Source organism: Salarias fasciatus, chromosome 16 (assembly GCF_902148845.1).
Source record: "Salarias fasciatus chromosome 16, fSalaFa1.1, whole genome shotgun sequence".
NCBI lineage: Eukaryota > Metazoa > Chordata > Actinopteri > Blenniiformes > Blenniidae > Salarias > Salarias fasciatus.
The window spans coordinates 14,647,438-14,670,961 of NC_043760.1; the positions used below are offsets into that span (position 1 = coordinate 14,647,438).

The 23,524-nt window shown below is 43.8% G+C and overlaps 1 protein-coding gene and 1 long non-coding RNA gene across 3 annotated transcripts in view; one reads left to right on the forward strand and one right to left on the reverse strand.

Annotated features, from left to right (window-relative positions):
* The window catches only part of hdac4 (histone deacetylase 4), a 130,379-nt gene that overhangs the window by 96,494 nt on the left and 10,361 nt on the right, over positions 1-23,524 (forward strand). For both annotated transcript variants that reach the window (XM_030111416.1, XM_030111417.1), the window contains 8 exons: positions 910-956; positions 4,704-4,811; positions 7,447-7,502; positions 7,644-7,731; positions 9,505-9,624; positions 9,735-9,832; positions 18,240-18,358; positions 18,995-19,128. In XM_030111416.1, coding sequence (XP_029967276.1) covers positions 910-956; positions 4,704-4,811; positions 7,447-7,502; positions 7,644-7,731; positions 9,505-9,624; positions 9,735-9,832; positions 18,240-18,358; positions 18,995-19,128 — 770 coding nt within the window. The remainder of the gene's footprint in view (positions 1-909; positions 957-4,703; positions 4,812-7,446; positions 7,503-7,643; positions 7,732-9,504; positions 9,625-9,734; positions 9,833-18,239; positions 18,359-18,994; positions 19,129-23,524) is intronic.
* On the reverse strand, positions 772-21,901 carry LOC115402836 (uncharacterized). The gene is made up of 3 exons (XR_003933163.1): positions 21,886-21,901; positions 14,699-14,700; positions 772-849 (listed from the first exon to the last, which is right to left on the reverse strand). It is a non-coding gene; the product is annotated as an uncharacterized LOC115402836 (long non-coding RNA).

The following is a 23,524-nucleotide window of genomic DNA, read 5'->3' on the forward strand; positions in this document are numbered from 1 at the left end:
TGGCCTTGGAGTGCAGGTGTGTGTGTGTGTGTGTGTGTGAGAGAGAGAGAGTCTGTGTGTGTCTATGTGCGAACCCCAGCGGTCATCTTAGCTTTCATTCCTGCGGAGACATAAATTCCTCTTCTTATTAGTGCTTACACGGGAGTATTACCAGACAGGTGGAACTGCACACAGATACATGGAAACGGTGGAAGGGAAACGACTATAAACCCACCGAGGTGGCAGCCCGCCCCGGATTAAAGTATTTGTGGACACTATAATAAGTATCTGTCAGCAGCTGTTTTCGTTTGTCCGACATGGATGAGCACATGTGTCTATGATAAGGTAGAAAATAAAAACCAAGTGTTACCTGTTACCGGCGCTTCAGGTTTGATCCCCCGCCTCAGCCTGGACGCACGTCCCGATGTCCCCCGGCTACACACTCAACTGCAGATTCCCAGTGTGTTAATGGTAGAATACTGGACTGATACGACAGCACAAGTTGCCTAATTTAAAAAGAAATCATGGTTGTTGGTTTTTTTTTTACATGCATACAGATTTGTGAGTAGATCAGGGGTCGAGGATTCTTTCCTACCTCATTTTTTAATTTTTTAAAAGTTTACACTGCTGACAGTTTTCATTCCAGGGATTCGTCTGATTCTTGTTTATTTTCTGTTGTCAGAAACCTGCAGTTAGTTTTCCGTCCTCCGTGACAGGACAGGAGTAGAGCCCCACCTCCCTCTGCTTGATTGAGAGGTCAATTTTTCCCCTCCTCACCCAGTTTAAACACACCACTGTGTACTCTCGCTGTTAGATCAGGTCAGGAAGTCAAATTCTCCGTTCCAGGGGGTCGTGCACCTTTTTAACCCGCTAAACTTTTGCACCTCGCTCCTGTCGTCCCGTCTGATTTCTCCTTCTCTTGTCTCTCAGGTTCGGTCAATCCCATGTTTGTGAGGCTGCCGTGCGGAGGCATCGGGGTAAGTGTGGCTCGCTTTCCCCCTGCAAAGTCGCATTTGAGTCATTTCACAAATATTTGCTCTCCAATTAAGTGTTTCTAATTGTGCTTCTTGGAAATCTCTATTAAGTCGTCGTGCTGATTTATTCAGCGGAAAATTGTTGTAATCCACTGCTGTGTTTTTTGCGACGCTGTTTTAATCTAATCAATACCCATCTGGCGCCGCTCCATCGGACTCTGCACCCAAACACAGCAGCAGAACTTCAGCATCGTCAAACCGTGGTGTAATAACTGCGTCTCCCTCGCCCGCTGCCCCCGCCTCGCTCTCTGTTTTTTGCCCCCCGCCTAAATAATGGGCCCATTTGTTCTTGTTCCACCAAACAAACTTGTGCACACACACACACACAGTGTCAACACACACACACACGCAGCCCCTAAAGGTCCAGAGGCAACAAAAGCTGTTGCTTGCCTTTCCGCCGTGTTGGTAATTATAACCAGATGTTACAAGCTGTGTGTGTGTGTGTGTGTGTGTGTGTGTGTGCAGTGGTCGGGGGCTGTGTATGATTTTTGTTTGTGTGCACAGCTCTGTGTTTGGGGATGTTTGTGTGCTAAAGCAATGCTTTCGAGTTGGAAATGCTTGTCTTCCAGAATCAATGGTGCACCTGTACGTGTGTGACTGCATCTGTTTTTTCTTCTTCTTTTTCTTCTTCTTCTCCCACGAAGTTGATGGTTTGCAGAAGCCTGTCGAGCGCTCACCTACTCCTGCCCTGTTTTTGCTCTTTCTACATGTCTTTTACATGTCCCTCTCTCCTCCAGACCATCTCTCTCTCTCTCTCTCTCTCTCTCTCTCTCTCTCTCTCTGCCCTCCTCTGGGGTTACTGCTGCTGCTGTGGTGGGAACGAGAAGAGCCCGAGCCGCTCTGCTCTTTATAATAGCAAATGGGACTAAATTGTTGTCTTCCTGTCATGCACACACAGAAGACACACACACATAGAAGACACACACACACACACACACACACACACACACACACACACACACACACACACACACACACACACACACACACACACACAGACACACACACACACACACATACAAACAGAGGAAAGGGCCTGAAATTAGGCTGTCAACCTGTGGAGAGCCGTCATTCTGTCATACCAGCACGTTCCCGCTCTTTTTTTTTTTTTTCTTTTCTTAATACACACACACACACACACACACACACACGGCGCTGCTTCCCTTTCACTTTCTTCCTGGTTCGCTTGTGTCCCACTCCTGGCTGGAGGCAAAACTAACATCAACATGGGAAATAATAAACCGCTCAGTCTCCGCGTGCTGACTCCGAGCAGCATCTGTTTGTGCTCATTAACCTGACTTGTATATATGATTCAGTTTCCCACTCGCTCACTCGACTGTCCGCTCGCTCGCTCGCCCGCTCTCTCGCTCATTGACGGGGCTGCTGCACGCTGACTTCACCTCCATTAGTCACTCGTCAACAACGCGCTTCATAACTCCTCACTCTTTCTTTTTTTTTTTTTTCCCCCAGCCTGCTTTAGTCTATGTTGAACGCTGCACAGTTGTATTTCATGACAAAGTCTTTCTTGGCACGGCTTGAAAAGCTTCTCTGTGGATGTTATTGCGGGGCGACGGTCCAGCCTTGATCAGTTCCATCACTGGAGACGGGGGCGGGGGTGGGGTGGGGGGGGGGGGGGGGGGGGGGGGGGGGGGGGGGGGTTTAGGCCGGCTGGCTGAAAAGCTGTCGACTCGCCTAATACACCGACTGGTTGAGGGGCCGAGGAGCCGACTGGGTGGCTGAGGTCGATGTTCCGCTCACCCAGTCGACCCGATGAAAGCGCTGCAGAAAGAGTGATGTGAAAACAAAACACAGTTCTCTTCAAATTCAAACTTCTGAACGTCAGCTTGAACGTGGTTGAGTCTCTCTCATTCTGCAGCTTCCATGCTGCATGTGGGCTCTGTAGGAATGCACAGCTTAAAATGATGACTTACTAGGACGACATTAAGTTCCGGTAACAAAGAACTGTATGTGTAATTACAATTAGTAGATTTCCTATAATCTGTTTAGTTGGAGATGAAAGCTGTTGCAGAGCTGCTGTCTCTCTGTGTGTTACTCTATGAGCCTGCTGGGATTCATTCGTAACCCTAAAGAACTATGAATCAATCTTGATCCAAAATAACGTCTTTAAATCGCTTGACTTCCAAATGTAACTTCAGCAGAAAACGCACACTGTTGGCACCTCTGAATTAAAAGTGACAGGTAAAAGTAATGTACGAGTTCGCTGCTTTTTTCCACAGTAACTTCTTCTGTTTTCATCATGCAGTAATCCAAACTTTAAATGCTGATCTCTTTTAGAATCTAAATTCAGAGTATTAGCCGCTTCTGGCCGGCATGCAGTCACTGCTTTTGAGCCCGGCGAAGGACTTTAAAAGTTCTTAAGCAGATTTCTGAGGTATTTAACCCCATTCAGAGGAAATATGGTGCGCATTTCAGATAAATAGTTATTTAACCAGGAGTGGACATCCCAGCAAAATCCAGCCCGGAGAATTACTATTGGATGAGGGGAAAAAAAGCAGCATCCAACAAACATTTATTTGCTGGATCTGCAGGCAGTTTATTTAGAAGTGAACTATAATCAGGTGGGACAGGAGCAGGTAATGTGTTAATCTGTTGAAATAGTGTCACGATGACCCAGAGACAGATCAGGAATACAAGTCAGGTTCAGTGAAGCTGAATTGAACGGAAAGAGGACAGCTGGGCACACAACACCGTCCATTTGGTTTTGTTCTTAAAGTAACTGATTTAAATGAAAGAGCCATTAGCTAAAATGATCCACTTCAAATGGAGTCGAAAAACTGAGACAAACAAACATCTCAAACAAGCAACTAACTGAAACCATATAACTATAAATCAGAAAAATAAAAAAAACAACAGACTTGTTCTATATCCTCACACACACACACAAGCGCATTTGTACAGCTATAGTTGTGAGGACACTCATTGACATAATGCATTTCCTAGCCCCTTACCCTCATCCTAACCATCAAAAACTAATGCCTGACCCTAACCTGTACCCTAAACCTAACCTAACCTAACCTAAACCTAATTGTAACGCTGAACCAAAAATCAAGTCTTAACCCTCAGAAAGGTCAAAAAAGGTCTGTTGAAAAGTAAGGACCTGTAAAAATGTCCCCACTTTCCAAATTTGTCCTCACTTGTAAGGTTAAAAACCCTGGTCCTTACAAAAGGTCCTCACAACTTTAGCTGTGCAAGTACACACACACACACACACACACACACACACACACACACACACACACACACACGGCTTGTAACAACAATAAGAAGTGCTTAATACATGATTAAATGTTCAGTTTTTAAGAAAAGCCTTTGTAGTTACTTGGCTGTGAATGTCTGCTCTGGTACTGTGCGTGATTAAGCGTCTAAATCTGTGTTCCTGTCTTGAATTTTTTTTTTTTTTTTTCATTTTTATTTTATTCCCCATTGTTTTCCCAAAACACATTTTTCAGCCTCTCCCCACGCTGTCGCTTCTTCACCCGAAGCAGACGCGCCTCCAGAGCGCCGCTTTGATCCCGTGAAATGACACAAACTGAACTATTTCTATGCAGCTTTACGACTTCTGTCTCGCTGACGTGTTGTAAATGAAGTTGTGTTCTTGCCTCTATTTGAAAAATGTGACATCACAGTCTGGGTGTGTGTGTGTGTGTGTGTGTGTGTGTGTGTCTGCAGGTGGACAGCGACACCATCTGGAACGAGGTCCATTCGTCCAGCGCGGCTCGTCTGGCCGTGGGCTCGGTGGTGGAGCTGGTTTTCAAAGTGGCGTCGGGAGAGCTGAAGGTGGGTTCGAACAGGGGGCCGCACGGTAGGGCAGTGGGTCGCACTGTCGCTGAGGATAGCCACAGCTTGGGGAGACTTTCTGAGTGGAGTTTGCATGTTCTTCCTGCTGTTTCTTTCCACAGTCTAAAAGCATTAAAGTAGTTTTGAAGCTGATTATCTGAATGTGGAAATATGGAAATAAACCATTGACTTTTTAATAGAATTTCTTAAGAGTATCCGACACAATGCTGAGACCTGAGCTGAGATATCTTGTGACACTGCCATGAAAGATGGCAAACTAGCATTAGAATAAAAACTATGCTGTCAGGCTGACATCGTAAAAACATGTATCCAAAATACTAAAAAAAACTAGTAATCTTGGATCATTTTGGGCATTTTAATGTGTTACAGCTGAAAACATCATTAACATTGGCTTTATGTTGAGATTATTTTGTTTTTGTTTTTTTGGGAACCAATTATGAAATATTTTGCAACAAAAATGTAAACATTTCAAAAGTTATGCTTAGTGCCGCAATAAAAAAAAACCCCATTAAAATTTAAATTTAATGGTTATTGTGAAACTCTTTTTACCAGTCTGAAAATCAAATTCTAAAAATAAAATTAGCCCCTGAACTAAAATGAGTTCCACAATCCAAACTGAAGGGCTTGATGTTTGTCATGTCGGTGTGGTTTCTAACCTTCACTGCAGACACAAACTTAACGTTTGAGGGGGTTAATGTGAAGTTTGTGTTTTTGATAGATTGATTAGCTCGCATCATATATAAACCATTTTATTGATTGTTTTAAGTTAGTCAGAATTTTTTTTAATAACATATCAAATATTCCGTGCACGTGGGCGAGCATGTGATCATTTAATGTAAAATCCATCCACACCTCCAGAAAAGGGAACCCTCCTTCCCAGAAGCATCATTAGCACCCCCAGACAGACAGACGTCCGCACCTCCCCCCCCCCCCCCCCCCCCCCCCAAGCCTCCATGTGTCTGTGGCAGTGGCTGCTCACTGTTTGAACCCAGCGGGGAGCCCCCGGTGCTCAGGCACCGCGAAACGCCAGCCGGCCCCGCTAACAGGCCTCTTTTATTAGCGTTACACCAGAGCCACCTGCGGAGCAGCGGTAGCGCTCGCCGTTAGCTTAGCACCGGCGCACCACAGACTAATGACATTCCTCAGGGAGAGACAGTAGCGCACCACGCTAACACCCACACGGTTTCTGGCTCGCAGCCTACTTTTTATGTGGGCATGATTTGGTCTTATATATATGTGCCTTGTGCACGATTGGCAATATTGCGGCTCCAAATAAAAACCAAATGTACAGTTTTAATCAGAACTCGACAGGCGTTTGGGGCCACTTTTCTGTGATATGTAAATCTGTAGTTGTAGAAAAACTGTCCTGAAGGGGGTCATTGTTCAGAGGGTCTCACGCATAAACTGAATTTCAGACATGCATGCATTGGTGTACAAATGGCCATACATGCATGCTCTCACCCTCACTTGCTTTACACGCATGCAGATGGTCCTCTGAGGATCGACCGCAGCCAAATGACCAAATTCCACCTGCACCAACAACCCTCTGAACTGCACAGAAGGCCGTAAATCCACTCCAGTCTCGCACACTCAGACACACAACCGTCTCCACCTGCGGACTTCAATACTTCTCCTCACGCCTGCTCTGATTTAATTGTTGCTTTGCCTCCTTCTCGTCTCCTTCAGCGAAGGGACAGTGTCATGAGGAGCGCTTTAGCCGAGGCGGCTGTCCCTGTGGTAATCATCCGGCTGGCTGCTAATCCACAGCAGCTGACTCAACATCATTAGCCCAGCTCGCCTCGCTCCACATCAGGCCAAACATTTATCTAATGTCCCCGCAGTGGGAACCTCCAGAAATAGTCACTTGGAAGGCCGCCTTGACAAAATTCCCCTTAAATGACCCACTGCGAGCATCTGCTTCTGCGTGTGCGAGTCTTCAAAGTGGTGACGTTATCTGGAGAGAGAGCTGCGACAGGTGGCACGCTGGATGGAGGTGACGTCTTGAGTCAGTCCGGCCCTGGGTCCAGGGTTAAGGCGCTCTGGACGCGTCGCCACAGCATCACTAAAACAGTCTTTATTCATAACGCACATGTCAGACAATCAAAGGTCGCACAAAGTGATTGGCGTGATTTAAAAAGTGACCATCATTGCTCACCAATACACACATGCATACGATAAAAGTCCAACTTTAAAAGGTCAAGGTCAATCTCAAGTGACCTCAACAAAGAAATCCCAGGTCATGAAAACATGAGGTCATCGGTGCCTCACCCAAAGGGGTTAAATCTCCGAGCTCCATGTAGCTAAACTAACCAGCCTCGTCCAGTGAGCAGCATGAGCTGATGAAGCCGTTTGGGTCTGGAGCAAAACGTCTTCCAAGTCCAGTTGACCCGGTTCAACGTGCTCTGAGATACATGAAGACGCGTTTAAGCAAAGCATAGATCAACCTGGTGAGGAAACAAACGTGTGCAAACTCTCTACAAAAGGCCCTGACGGAAATCAACCTCGGAAATAAATGTATTTATTTATTAATTTACCCATCCATCTTTAGGATGCAGGATTGTGGAGTTGATCCAGGCTCACAGTGGGTGACTGGGTTTGTGTTTTTCTCTGACAGAACGGCTTCGCTGTGGTCCGACCACCAGGTCACCACGCTGAGGAGAGCACACCCATGTGAGTGAATCAGCAGTTTGATGACGACGAACAAAAACACAATACCTCTCTAAAATGCTCCCCTCGCTTTCCCACAACTCTGTCAGAACAGTGTCGCGTTGAGCGTCTTATCCACTCGGTATCTTCTCTTTCATTTCTCAGGGGCTTCTGCTACTTCAACTCGGTCGCCATCGCAGCCAAACTTCTGCAGCAGAGACTCAACGTCAGCAAAATCCTTATCGTGGACTGGGTGAGGTTCACCGGCTGTTTCTTTCTGCATAACATTCACTTTTGGAAAACACGCTTTTGTATGACTCTTCAACTGTCTCTTCATCTCATTGATTTTCATAATAATAGAAGTTGTATTTCCTCCCTAATCAGCCAGTGATTGTGATCCAGCGTGTGGATATTTCTCCCAGATGTCGTGATCTGGCAGAGATCACTTTGGCGTTATTAAATTTCTTCAGCGGACTTTGAACGGCGTAAGAATAAAGGACGAGCGTCTTCCGTCCTGCTTTCAGTCGGAGGACGATATTTTCACTTCTTATCTCTGATCTGTTTGGGGATTCTTTGCAGCCTCCAGAGGAAAATTCCGACTTATCGCCGATCCCTGATCCCTCTTCTCGTCACACTTTTCGGCCCTTCTGAGTAAAGTAAATCCACTCACGTCCAGGTCACGGCCCGCGCTTTCATGTTCTCTATTGTTTGGAAGAGATCAGCTTTGCGAACTGGTTTATTAACGGCTCATCACTGGAAAATGGAATAATATTAAATCTGCGGCTCATTTTCCTGAGGCGGAAATCTTTTCATGTTGTCACAGTTTTGACTTCGCATAAAGGAAAAAAAAAAAGTTTTAATTGCCAAGCCTGAAAACGTATCTGAAGCCACTATTTGACTTGGCTGCAGCAAATTGTGAATGGAATTCATGAGGAAGTTTCCAAAATATCTCCAAATATCTGTTGGGGTTTGCAAATTTTCTTCAGTTGGAGGTTCTGACAAAGGTTTTCCGATAATTTTAACTTTTTTTTTCCCCTAGCAAAATATCTACATAGTTGGATATTTCTCTAATAATTTCAGCTTTGAGAGTTGAAGAAATAATTAAAGAGGCTTCAGCATATCGGTCTGCTTTTTCTGCAGGATGAGGTTTTCATTCAGCTCCTTCATTTCTTTTATTTGCCGCATTTGGCTTGATGTCAGATGACAAAATGATTTATGGACAAACTAAAGAGTCCATATTTCTGTTTTCGATTGTGTATCTATTTGAACAAGGTAATTTCCTATCAGATATCAGATAGTGTGGCATGCATGTAAAATTCTGGGAATGCAAACTCAAATTCCCTTTTTGGGTTTTTGTGACATTGTTCAACATTTGTTTGACATTAAAGTGAAAATTGTGGTGTTTTCTTTCATTTCCGTGTCTACAAATAGTCCCAAGTTGCCCTGCTCTGTAAGATCAAAGCTTAAATTCTCATTAGTGGCTGAACTTTTCACCTTGTCTTGATTTTTTTGGGAGTCAGAAACCATCGTCTACATCCTCTCCTCATTTTTTTTTTCTCCCCGAAGAGACGAAGTAATTCCTGCGTAGGTATGGCAGAGCCTCCGCCGCGTCCATGTCCAGAAGCGATGCTCCTCTCCTCTCCTCTCCAGCATCCCCGCCCGGTCACGGCCATTTCCCAAAGCCTTTGAAGGGCCCTCTTTTCATTTCCTCCTCCGCCGTCTGTCGCAGGGGAACGCGCTCATTGTCATGCCACTGGTCTCCGGGGCTGCCGGGGACATTTCGCGGATCGGCGTATTAAAGCATTCTTGGGGTTATAGAAAAATGAGGTCATTTAATTGATGTCACGTTGTTGGCAAACAGGCGGCTATTGAAGTGTTTTATTGGATCCTGCTGACCGTCGCACAGACAGTGGCAGTCTCCCCAGCTGAAAGGAGGCAGCTTTTCATATTTGAATCAGTTAATTAAGAAAATATTACTATTTTCAAACTAATGACACATATTTCTGGAACCTGTTGTTGTCCCCAGGACGTTCACCATGGCAACGGCACCCAGCAGGCCTTCTACGCCGACCCCAGCGTGCTCTACCTGTCTCTGCATCGCTACGATGACGGGAACTTCTTCCCTGGCAGCGGAGCGCCCGACGAGGTGGGAGAACGCCAGCGCTCTGTTTCTGCCATCGCCTGTATACCTGTGTATGTTTCCGTTTGTTCACGGGTGTGTGTGTGTGTGTGTGTGTGTGTGTGTGTGTGTTGCAGGTGGGTAGTGGAGCAGGCGTGGGCTTCAATGTGAACATGGCCTTTACCGGAGGACTGGAGCCTCCAATGGGCGACGCGGAGTACCTGGCTGCGTTCAGGTGAGACGATGGTTTCACAGAGGTCAGAGGTCGCACGGTGCGTTTAGGATTGGTTTGCAGGATGAAGCTCCAAGTTGTGAAAAATTGCAATTTCCTCCTGCAAAGGTGGGCAAATTCAGGCATTTGTGCTGCTAAGGTTATTCTTGTCAAGTGAACTTTCCCGACTGGAACATTTTAAAATATTCATCTTTATAAATTCATTATTTCCTCTTTAAGAGAAAAATCTAGAGAGAAATAAAGTTTCCAAAAGAACTGAAGAGGTAACAGTTCAAGTTTGTACTGTACAATATCACAAAATCAGACCTGAATCTGTAGGATCTGATTTTTATTGGATCCACATACCTATAAATAACCACACACACACACACACACACCCCGCACATACTCATGAACGTGATGCAGACATGTACTTGTCTCGTGCATATTTCGGCCTCGTACAGCTGTGATGGAAGCAGGTCTGGATTCGTTCCAGGCTCCTTTGAAGACGACTCGCTGGGTTTGAGCCGCGTGTCCATCTGGCCGGACTCGGCACATCAAACCGGCAGGCCACTGTCTCCCGGCAGCTTTCGGCACGCTATCCCCCGGAAGCACACCTTAGCCGGCTAATGCACCCCAGAACCCCACTCACTCTCCCTCGCCTTCATTTTTATCCTTTTCTTTCCTCTTTTCATTCTGACCTTTCGACCCCTCTGTCCATGTGCACCGATGACAGCCAAGTGAAATGTAATAAACAGCAGGTACAGCATGCTGCTCTGGAACTCAGTATCTTGATAAAAAAGCAGAATATTCTTTACAGATTTATACATTTTCATAAAATAATCCACACATTTTGACTCGGTTTAAATAACCTTTAGTTATCATGAGTTTTATCCAGAACTTGAAACATTTCCAGCTGTTATTGCAGGAAATACCTGCTAAGCTAAACCATTAAGTTTAAAAAGTAGTTTTATTTCCATATTAATTTTTTTGGCCTTCTAGTTTTTTCTTCGTCGCAGTACTTTCAACCTCTGGAGACTAATAACATTCACAATCAGAGATGTCTGACCAACTTTATTGAGCACTTCACCGACCATGAACACAGGATTTTAAATGCTACAAATTAGAGTTAAAGTATATTAGAATCTGGAAGCTTTGTAGTCCAGAAGATGGCAATTCACAAACAATGAAAAATTGAGAGTAATAATTATATAAAAAAAAAAACAAAAAAAAAAAAACAATTGAATGCGTAATGTAACATGTCACTGCAATGGGGAAGATCTGAAGGAATACAATTTCAACAAACCTGTTGGAAACAGAAACAGATGTTAACTTTAGGATTACGCGATGTTAACCTGCCTCATTGATCTCAGCAGGAGTTCATAGACCTTTTTCTGTTAATCCAGGAGCCACAATCTGCTAAATTTGATTTTTGTCTGTAAAATGGGTGCGTACACCTTTAAATACAGTATTTCAGACATTTCTAAATGTTTTCCTTTCCATTTGTGAAAGAAATTATAATATAAAAAGTTTACATTGATATTCGTATTTCTTTTTAAAAATAAGAAGAGTTGAACATCCCAAAGAAGTGTTTGAGCACTTTCATTATTGTTCCTTTCTTTAATGACGCCTCCCGGTGCAGCCATGTCTTCCATGAGTGTTCTCAACACTTCGGCTGCACCGTCGATCCTCCAATATGACCGAAGACTTCCACCGCCGCCTGGTCTGTGAGAAGCTTTTCTCAGACTACTAACTCAAACAGAACTTTACAAGAACAAAAAGAACAGACAAATAGTGCTGCAGCCAGGTGCATCCTCATGCCGATGTCTTTGGAGGAATTAATCTTTAACATTTACGTATAAGTATTCGCTGTTTAATCAGCGCTTTACTCTGTGCTGCATACTCACAGAGTGGACAGCCTTAAAAAAATCATACGTACACTTGTTTTCCTTTACTGCTAGAAAACTTAATGATAACAAATGATCACGCTCAAGCTGACAGCGTCATCTGGAAGCGTTTACTCATATACAGTAGTTTTGGTATGTTGATTGTTGAGGGGGTGCATTCATGCATCTCCAGCGAACATGCAAGTAGTCGCCTGTGTGTGTTTGGGAATCAGGCTCCTTCACATTAAAGGAGAATACCAAGATATGAAGAGATGGAGAGATTGAGATTCAGGCGCCATTTATTCCCAAAGGGTCAAATATTATCTGCACAATTTCTGGGCCTCGCTGGACGCTTACTTTTTTATTTGCAGCACATAATGCGCAGTGACTTGACTAATGTAAGCACGAATACACAGAAAACACCTTTAACATCAGTCTGTGTGCACATGTCACCTGATGCGCGCACACACACACACACACACACACACCCTCTGTTTGCATTCTGAGCGTTGTGGTCCTCTCCTCACCCTCTCGGCTCCCTCCCTGTGATTTCGGGGAGGGGGATGCATGCGTGCCTCTGCAGCCGGCACCTTCCCGTTTCTCCGCTGGCCTGTGCCACGTTGCATTTGCAGGGGATCAAGTCTGAGCCTCCAGAAAGCACAGAGAAAAAAGATAAGAAAATTGGCCCTAATGAAAACCAGAAGCACCGTCTCTCCTCTCTCTCTCTCTCTCTCTCTCTCTCTCTCTCTCTCTCTCTCCCCCCCCCACCCCCCACCCCCAGCCCCCTCTCTGCCATGAACTTGGAAAGACGAGAGAGAAGGAGAATTAAATTTAATTCAAACCAGCTCTCCGCAGCGCCAGATGACAGGGCTTTGATGTGTAAGTGTGCGTGTGTGAGTCTCTCTCTCTTTCTCTCTCTCTCTCGCTCTCTCTCTCTCTCTCTCTCTCTCTCTCTCTCTCTCTCTCTCTCTCTCTCTCTCTCTCTCCCACTCTCCCACTCTCCACTATATTTTTATGAACGAAGGGGGAAAGCCTTCAAGCTCTGCAATTTAACCCGCTCTTTGCTGGCATGTGAAAAAAAGCTCCCTCTAAAGGAGACGGAGTGACATTCTCTTTCAACATCTGCTCCACCTCTTTTCAAAAGTGAACAGTTTTTAATGAGATTTTTTTCTTAAGGGAAAAAAAATGCTAAATCAGCAGTCATGAATCCAGTGGTGTTGTACATGAGTGAGTAAACTAATCTGCTAGAATTATAATAAATTGAACATTTAATGCATGAGCATTCATCATGTCAGTTTATGAGCCACATATATTTCAACTCAAGTGCGCTGGATCAATAAAATAACATAAAGCCTTTTGAAATAACAATCAAATTCCACATTTTCCCTTTGTTTTGTTGCAAAGAAGTAGGTGTCTGGATTTTTTTTTTCTTTTTTTACAAAAAAGTTCAAAATTTTATTAGTTCTTTTTACTAGATCTGAACAAGTTGACATGAAGAGAGATAAGTTCAGATTTCAACATTAACCCATTTGTAAGTGTATCTTTAATTTGACACCAATATTTTCCCTTTAAATTCCGCAACTCAAAATGAGAAGAAAGCTTGATGTTGTCTCGTCTTTCAGTGAAACAGTGTGAACCCCAGTGGAAATGTGAGTAACAGCAGTTACATTGATTGAACATTTTCAATTAATATCCTCTTTGTCATTTTCCCACTGTGGAAGAAAAGTCAGACCATATCTAAAGTCTCGAAGTGAAGTGTTGACTTTTTTTCTTTTTTGAGTTTTGGTTTCAAAAAATTCTGAGACATTCACAAAGAAATCATGATTTCATGAAAGGGTTTTAAACCCTGGAGAGGACGAAAGGTAAAAGTCGAGATTCGACAAATCATAAATTGCAAAGCTGAGTGATTTCATGAAGACGAGTAGAATCCATGAGAGGAAGTTTTCCTTGGCTCTGAAGACGACCACTGAATTACTGCGAGGTTAGAACATTGATGAGCACTTAAAAGCAAATTTAGAGCCAACAAGTGAACGAAGTGGTCTCTGGGATCCAAGGTGGAAAATCGCTGTTGAGGATTTACAAAAAAATTTACAGTTGTAAGTACATTGTTGTAATGACAGGCAAGTGAAAGAGCAGTGTTTAATATTTGAGAGAATAAATCATTAATCAAAGACAGTCAAAGACAATCAAAGACTACTTTCGTGTTTCCTCTTATTGTAAATAATGTTACGATATGCAACATGTTTGCCTGATATACAGCTTTGATGCTTATCTGTTTTGTATTTCTCCGTTTTAAACACATCCACACATGTGTTGATGGTCTCTCCCCCGTGGTTAGAAGTCTTTGAGGAACGCTGTCTTCATACTGGCAGACCTTCCATAACGTGTCTCAGCTCGTCTTTTTAGTTTACTAGCTGCCAGATTGATTTTTGGGAGTAGATCCATGATTTTAGAGCATGATCCTCACACCACTGATTCGGAGTGTTTTCCTTCATTTTGTATTTTGTGCCGCTTCATATCAAATGGTTTAAAATCAGGCAGTCTTCACTGATCCGAACCAAGAGGACACGGGTTCAGACCCAGTTCGTGTTTTACTCATACTGGTGTTTTAACCATTGGACCAGAAGAAGCGAACCACATGTTAAGCAGCTGTCAAGGTTAATATCCTGCAACATCAACTCTGGAATAATGTTGTGTGTTGAGCTGAATGCAGGAATATGAACTGAATTATTTGCTCCATTTACAGAATGTTTCACGTAAAAAAAGCTTCTTTTGCATTTTTACATCAGAAAAGTTTTGCGTCATGACGCTCTGGAGGCCGCCATTGTTGTTTAAGTCCATCTAATCACACATGTGCTGAACTATTTACTTCAACACAGCAGCAGCGGAATTTTCAGGAAGTTGTTTTCTCCCGTCTGCATGGAGACAGTTGGCTTTTGAAAAGTTCCTCTTTCGGAGCTCACGACTCAGTCGTAAACTCGACCTTCTCTCAATTAAAAAAGACGTCTTTTTCATCCTTGCATTCATGGCTGCTGATTCACTCACAATTATTGTCCCTCCAAAACCACTGGCTTCCTCCTGCTAATTGATCGCTGCGGCTTTTCTTGTCCTTTAAATGTCAGGGCACTACTCCAGGGGGGAGGAGTTAGTTCTGATCACATCAGCGAGTTTTCTGCATGTTGCCGTCCGTGTCGGGGGGGGGGGGGGGGGGGGGGGGGGATGTGAACAGTGGTCAAGGTTCCCCTCACATCAGAGTCTGTGGTGGATTTTTTTTTAGTGCGCCGTCTCGATTGGTTTCGATGTTAATGGGCCAAATCTGTGTGTGTGAGTGCACATACTGGAGCAAATACAAAGAATAATATGTGGAGTCCAGTTATCTGTGGGCTTCCTCTGATGAACACGTTTCTGTTGATCTGTCTGCCAATGAAGGAACAACAAAATGTGTTTTGGACTACTGTCTACCTCAAAAGCCAATAAGCCTTTCTCATCGTGTTCATCTTTTCTGTGCGCTCATTTCTAGCCACATTCTCTCTCTTTTTTTCTTGCCTTTTGCCATCTCCGTCTTTCTGTCTTTCATCTTCTTCGCATGACGTTTCCCTCTGAAACTCTGCCAGATGCACGCAATCACACGGTGACGCACGCACTCCATGCATCCCTGCTGTCTGGGACTCCCAGAAAACCTCCCAACGCTACCTCCCACCTCTACCCTCAGACAGCTGTGTGTACGTACCAGCGTTGTGTTGTGGCAGTGGGGGTGGGGCGTGGGGCTGCTTGGGGATGTAATTTGGCGGTGAGCAATCGATGGAAAACCCTGTGGCCGACGGAGCTCTGGGCACGCTGCTCGCCCGCGGCCGGCAAACCAGCGCCGTGTTCTTGAGGTCAGAAAAGTACAGGGAACCGAGAACGGAACCCTGTGGTACTCCCGTCTCTTGCAGGCCTCACCAAAACACCACTCGCTGAAATATCCAGGGGTCCAAAATAAAACCCTTAGCCAAGAGCCAGAGGTTCCACAGTGAATCAGAGCGAAGCACTTGCCATCTGCGAAGTCCAACTATTTATGAACTGAGCGCGACATCCTAAATTATTCCAGACCAAAATGCTAGGACACACGATACTTTTCTGCTTGTACTGTGCTGCTCCTGAAATTATCGACTTAAGTGGTGATTGATTATAATGGGTTGTAATTTATAGGAGTTCCTACAGTAACGAACATTCAAAAGACTTCCGTAATTAGCTATTATTTTAAAGCCGCAACCTGTTTTTTGTGGGTATCCCTAAATCCACCCAGCTGCTCCATGCATTTTCTAGGAATTTGTCACTCCTGCTCACGGATGAGCTGCTTAGCTTGGTTAGTAGGTGATCGCTGAAGAAAACCTTGAGGAAATGTCTAAACAAACAGTTGAATGGACTCCAGGACAAAATTGTCAAATTTGATTGGGAAAGGTCAAGGTCAAACACTGTTTAGGTGCACATTCCCACATGGCTGATGACCGCTGCCATGCTGGAGGTGCACCCTCCATTGGGAGCGGTTTGGGGTTCAGTGCCTTGCTATGGGGCACTTCGTCATATGGACGGTAAACGTTTTGAGAAAAAGGCCGTGAGCCGCTGCTCGCTCTGATGTAACCTGTTCAGTATGATCATTAGTTTGTGGTCACTGTTGACGTGTTGCCCGTTGACTCGCGATCGTTTTATCAGTTTGGTCAAAAAACATCCTGCCAGTAATTCTCTTTATGACATTTGTATTAATTACCTCTTTTGTAATTTGATGTTTAGTTAAGCTCCCTGGGGGGAAAAAAAGAAGTTTATAGATTTAAACTACTTTAATCTACTGTTTATTTGCAGAACAGTCTTAAAAGTGAACACACATCCTGTATGATTTTTTTTTTTGGTTCCCGTCAATAAGGGCGATCGTATAAACCCCAGTAGATTTTCCAACCGCAGCTCGCAGTGAATCATTACACAGGATCCCGCTGCTGATTGGGTTCCTCTGTGTAACACGTTATTGCACAAAGCTCTATCTGCTCCGTTGTGTGTCGGATGTAGGTCGTAAACAAACCACACCCATCCAGCAGTGTCAGAAATATCCTCAAACTTCACACAGATCTCTTTATATTTCCCTTTCTGTGTGTGTGTGTGTGTGTGTGTGTGTGTGTGTGTGTGTGTCTGTGTGTTCGTTCCCTCCTTATTTCTGTACTTTCCACTTCAAAAAAAAGTATGTGGTAATTTACTCACAAACACATACTGTACACACACACTCGTTGGGTGGATGTTTGCTTTGAAAATGAAAGGAAGTCAAAATAAATACAGTTTTTTAATACAACAGAAGAATTTGACATGAAGCATCTTCAGATGGATTTTAACTCAACATCACCTGGACAGGATTGACACAGGGAGTGTGTCTGTGTGTGTGTTTTATTTCTCTAAAAACCATCTTTCATTCTACAGAGGTGAATAGATTCACTCAGCAGTTTCCCAACACAAACTTCATGATTTCATTAGTTGTTTTTTTTTTTTTTTTTGTTCCTACCACTGAAAATATGCAGAATTTACATTTACTTTGGCCTTTAATGCCCTCAGCGCTTCAGTTGAGTTGAGGAACCTCTTGTATATTCAGCTGTGAGATCCTCGTCCTTTGATTCAGTTGCATGTGTTGGAATTGTGGTTGTGGAAAAATAACAAACTGTTTATATTCACATGGGATCGCGTCCAATATTGGTATTATTAAATCTTGAAAGCTTTGCTCATCAAGCCCGGTGGTTTGGTGTGTATTTAGAGTGAATTACATCTGATGTGTTTTGTGTTGGTAGCCCCCTGACTTCCTGGCAGTCCATATAAAGAGATCTGCATATTCAAAAATATCTCCTATTGAAGCAAAGCTTACAGTAAAGCTGCTTGAGGGAAAAATGGACCACATTTAGTAGATTTTAAATGTCCTTTACTACTTTTGGCTGTCAAATCAAGTCAATGCACATGCTCATTTGCTCAAATCTCATTTATGATCTTTATTAAAATAAAACTTCAATAACTGGTTCATTAGCTTTCATGGCAGCGTCAGTGTTTTCTTTGAAATTCGTACCCTTCACTTGGTGGCTCAGTGGCTCGGGTTGGAGCCTCTTGCGGGTTGGTTTTGGGTCACAGGCATAATGTTTGACATTTCTGCTATAGATCCTCATTAATGCATCACTATTTACACATATCAACAATATCACAAACAAAAAGCTAAAGTCAAGGCAAAAGAATTCTCTTAAATAATCCATTCTCAACCCGGAACTGAGGCTTCATCTTCAACAAGGTTCCACTGTATAGTTATACATATTTGACATTTCATACTTGATCCTCACACTATTGCACATATATTTAGTTTCTTCTCCACTGTTTATTTGAATGTATTTTGTCTTGCTTGATAACCATTTTTATTGCATATTTTAATACCTGTTAAACTTTCCTTTTGAAGCTGCCTCACTTTCGTCACCTAGCAGTGTCTGATTCAGTTTTACCTGGAACGTAATGTTTTACTGATTTCGTTGTACCTGTGTTTCCTCCAGAACGGTGGTCATGCCTATAGCCAACGAGTTCGCCCCGGACATGGTGCTGGTGTCGTCTGGCTTTGATGCGGTGGATGGACATGCCCCACCGCTGGGCGGATACAAGCTGACGGCCAAATGTAAGCTCCGTTAATTGTTTCTGTTTTCACCTAAACCGTACAGCATTCTCCCAGCAATTTTCTAAGAGCTGCATATTTTACCGTTGCACACTCGTACCGTCTGTTCCCTGTAACTTGCGCATTCAGGCCAGGGCCTTGGCGTGCCAGCCCAGAGCTTTTCCTAAAACCGTCCCGCAGATCTCACATAAGCGCAGGGGTCCTGGTTGTCTCAGGGGGTGAAATAGGAGATTTAGAGAGGACTTAAGGAAGAAGGAACGGGGAAGAATTTCAGGCTGAAATAAAGCACGGTTGAATGCATATATTAGAAGTGCCCTTCCTCCTGAGAGGAAGAACATCAAAGGCTGCGACCAGGACCAAATGCAAAGCCGCATTTATTAAAATTAAACCTGGCTCGTATTAGGGCTTGTTTTTTGGCCCCCAGTAAATCTGCATTGCTGCCTCGTTCTCTTTTCCTCCCTTTAATGCAGTCATCCCTCCCTTCATCCACGCTCCAACCCCTTTTTCCGTCTCTTCGCTTTGATCGATATCCAGAGAGGAAGTTGATGGAAGTCAGAGCCCGAGCAGCAGTCCGACCCTCGTCTCACTCTCTCTGTTGCCCTCTCTTCCTCCTCCTGCTGTCATTTCCTGTGCATCCAGGTTTTGGCTACCTGACCAGGCAGCTGATGGCTCTGGCGGGCGGGCGGCTGGTTCTTGCCTTGGAGGGAGGTCACGACCTCACGGCCATATGCGATGCCTCTGAAGCCTGCATCTCTGCTCTGCTTGGCAATGAGGTAAGATGTGAGCCGAGAGGAGGGGGAATTAATTACCGACATATCCTCATAAATTATTCTCAAACCACTCTTGAGCAAGGCAGTATGGATGAAACTTATACGACACTAATAGCATGCAGTTGAGGTCCTGGTTTTGAGGTCCAATCCGAATTCAAGCCAATTCTGACAGTCAGTGCAGTTTATGTATTTGACCACTGGGTAGAGCTTATTCTCTTTCCAGACCAATCTGAATTATGCGTTGAATCAGTTCAAGTGATCAGAAATACTACTGCGTTAAAGATCATTTCCAGAATTTGACAAGTTATTCTGATCTTAATATAATTTGCTTTTTTGATTTCCAGCTGCATTTCCCAAACATTTTCTGCCTTTGAAGATGTAAATAGTGCAATGGAAATACACCGTGATCTGTCATTTGCAAAGGGTATGATGGACTGAGGCATAATATTGGCATTCAAATTTCAGGCTTTTCATCTGTTGTAGGATAGTTGATTAAATGTGAACTTCTTAAAGATATGATAATTTTTTGTAATACTAAACAAAGACAGAGCTTCAGAGTTGTAGTTATTTATTTATTAATAGTTATTTATGATAATGCACTTATTTATTGGTCTGGGTAAACTGAGATTAAATTGCGCAGTTTGCAGCCCCTGAAGTAAAATTGGTTACATCTCGCTTCATCGTGAGATTTTTACTGGTTCAAGTCCTGGTTGGGTTTGCATGTCTTTCTCACTGTGGTTTGCATGTTCTTCCTGTGCATGGGTGAGTTTTCTCTGGGTACTTCAGCCTCTTCCCTCAGTCCAGAAACATACATTTTGAATCTAAATTGCTCAAAGGTGTTAATTTATCTGTGATAATCTGTCTCACTGTATTTGCTCAAACCCATGCAGTTGTGAAATAGTTGATTGCGTTTCAAAGGAAGATTTTAATACAGTAAATATTAGCAAGCTGTTAAAATACTCGCCATCGATCTCGGGAGCTTTTGAAGTCTGGGTTACATTTCAGACAGACATTAATTGTAAACATCTCCGCCAAAACCTCTCACATGGTTTCATTTTAATATCAGTAAAAATGATCTAAAATCTCACACAAATATCAAAGATTAGAGTCAAAGTCCAAAAATTGAAAACACATTTGTGTATCAAAGTTTTTCTATTTCTTCTTTCCTGTTCCAGTAATCATGTCGTGACCCTTCAGATTTATCAGCCGTCACTAAAAGAAGTTCAGACTCACTCGGCTCAATGCAGCTTCAGTTATTTAATGCTGCTAATGCACTAATGTTTCACAATGAATTATCAAAATGTGTAAAAGTTCATGCACTGACATGTAGACGGAAAATAATGGATCAATTATATGTTTTACTTAACATTTTGCATTTTAATACATTTTTCCAATACTTCTGTCGGTGACTTTTCTTTTTCCGCAAAAAACCAAACCCATACTGCTAACTGGAAGTCGGCACACACGCGCACGTCAGCAGCAGAGGATTTCCAGTCAGAAGGTTAATTGTGCCAGTGTGTAGGTTGGGACACGGAGCTCGGTAGACATCAGCCCTCTGATTCACGGCGAGCAGCAGTGAGTCGTTTCCCAGCAGACCGAGAGGCTGGAGTTTCAGTATACATTCAAGATACAGATATCACAACTTCTTGTCGGAGAACTGCTGAGTGGTTTATAAAGACAAAGATTTACTTCAGTGAAATATCATCTGAAGAGTTGCTTTAAATAAGAAGATATGTAACTATATATCTCATCCGCTGACACGTTTTTGGACACATTCACTGATTGGACAGGTGAGAAATTGTGCAGAACCTGGTGTCGGTGCGCTTGCAGATTATAAACTTTTGAAGAGTCAAGAGCACCAACAGCTTACATCCCAAGTAAACACTGTAAATCAGCAAGTGAAAATCCAGACGGACGTTTCATTAAATTCCTTTATTTTCAGAAAGTGACCTCTCTCAAGTGTTGCTGCAGGCCTCGGCCGCAAGCACGCCCTCGCACTGTTCGGTTGTCGCTGGAATGACTGGTGTACCTGCTAAAGCCATTATCTGCTGCCCGGCGAGCCGTTCAGAACACCGCTGATGCACAGCTGTCTCCGAAATATGCTGGACTGCAGATAGCAGTTACATGGTGTGACAGCGCTGCGGTGAGAAGAACTTTAATCTGAGCTAAGAATAGTTCATCTTAAGTTCAAAACAAAGAGTCTGTATTGATCTTAAGAGACTTAAGGCTACATTTCTCTTCAGCGTTTTTTTTAGCATTCAACTGCAGAAAGAGCTACTTCAGTTAGTAAGCTGAAACAACCAGACCCTGGATTTGATCCCTTTGGCGGATTAGACACTCGTATAACTGTTGATGTTCTGAGAGCTGAACTGTGGATTAATTGGAACACCGTGAATAAAATCACCAACATGGGATAAGTTAGATTTTACAATCTGCATCTGTAATGTTTCCTCTAAATCTGTCCCGACCCTGTTGACTGGAGAGACTCGGCGTCCCTCGGCTTCTTGCCTCCACCTCTGCAGATCTCTCGAGCTACAAATGAGTTCATCGAGTCATTAAAAAACAAAAAAAGTGTGGCCCTAATCCATGTAGCTCTTGGAGCATGAGCAAAACAAACAGAAGAATAACACAGGATCATATGAATTATAGCCCCAATAAACCGCTTCATGTCTCTTGTCCAACATGGAGATACTGACCACTACTGACTGGTTAAACTTCACGGACTTGAGGAGTTGCTGGTCCAATGGCGGGTCATGAAACGCACCATCTTCACCCAACTGTTCAAAGAAAGCCGACGATTCAACAATATGCGGAAAGCTGGAGGCTGAGCCAAACAGTCGGTCTGTGTTTACCTGCTCTGTGCCCACCTGTGGTTCAGTTCTGCAGCTCGCACCGCCGCCGGTGCAGCTGGGAATTCTTCAGGACTTCAAGGACTCTGCAGCAGGGCGGATGCACTTTGCTGTCACGGAGGTTCCAAGCTTGAAGGACGCTCCTGTTATTCAAAACACCGCCCTGTAGCAGAAATAATGAACCGGACCGGGGGCTTTTGCGGCTTGGGTTTCAGCAGCCTGCGGAGCGCGGGCCGTGGCCGGGGTTTGGAGGAGCTCCCTGGATGGATGCCACGGGGAGCTGAAAATTTGAAAATAGGCAGGAGGCAGAAAGGGGGTCGGGGTGGGGGTGGCGTCAACTGCCTGGACTCCGCATGGCACCTCTCTCGCCCTCTCACCCGGGGCCCCGTCACCGATACACATCTGAGAACGGTTACCCTCACACCTCTTCCAGCAGGGTCAGCCTGGGTCTGGGGGATCAGATAATAAAAGGAAATAGCGCAATCATTTGAAGCTTGGAGGGAGGAAACTTTTGTTATTAAGCAGCTGCACTGTGAACTGTACCTGTGCCGCTCTTTAAAGTCAAGAAAGGTAAGGAAGGATTGTTAATCAAAGACAGGTTTGATGAACAAACTCCTGTATGGGATTTTGGACCTAACTTTGTACTTTTCATTCTTTTGATTCAATTTTGAATTTCTTTGTTCAGAATTTTTCCAATACTGAAATCAATAAAAGTAATATCCCCACAGAAAATACTGTGAAGAATTGATGTTTTGTTTCTACGTACATGCCCAGAGCCGTCTTGACTTACTTTCTCTGGCGGCAATTGATGTCAGCTGTTTGAACAAAACAGAGATCATCCAGTGGCGTGCCGCTTTTACAGCTAATGGCGAGAGGGGGAGAAAAAAGAATAAAATGTCCCCAATCAGATCAAAACGACAGGATGAAAGTGTTGTAATCATAAACTCAGGGGAAGGTCTCAGTAATGGAGGTGGAATGTAGCTGGAGAATGTCAGCGGGGGGTCGAGATAGAAGGGGAGGAATAAAAAGCCTGTTTTCTTGTTTTGCGTTTCTTTCACTGTCAAAGTTTGGCAACGGCTACAGATTGCAGATCTTGAAATCCAGGATAACCAGGCCTGAAGGCGGTGAGAAACGAGTGGCCATCAGTCGAGAGGAATTTTTTTCACTGATTTGTTCACTGAGCGAGGTTTCTTTTTGTTTTTTTTTGTTTTTTTTTTCTTGAGAGTATATTTCTGTGCGTGTGCGTGTGTTGACTGAGTGGGCTCATGCATAAGACCACCACAGTCGGATTAACTTGACAGCTGTGCTTTTGTTTATGTTGTATTCAAACCGCCTGAGAGTTTGTATTGTCTGGAGGTGTCCTGAGCCCAGCACGTCACCATAACAGAGACGCTGATCCAAGTCTGGTATCTATAGCAGCGTCATGCAGAAAGTGTGGGTTGTCACAGTGGACATTCAGAACCGATGCAGTTCCACAGTCATTAAATTACAGTATAAACAGTTATTAGCTTTTACCTGTGAGTAACATTTCTGTAGCTAGCGTTTCTTTT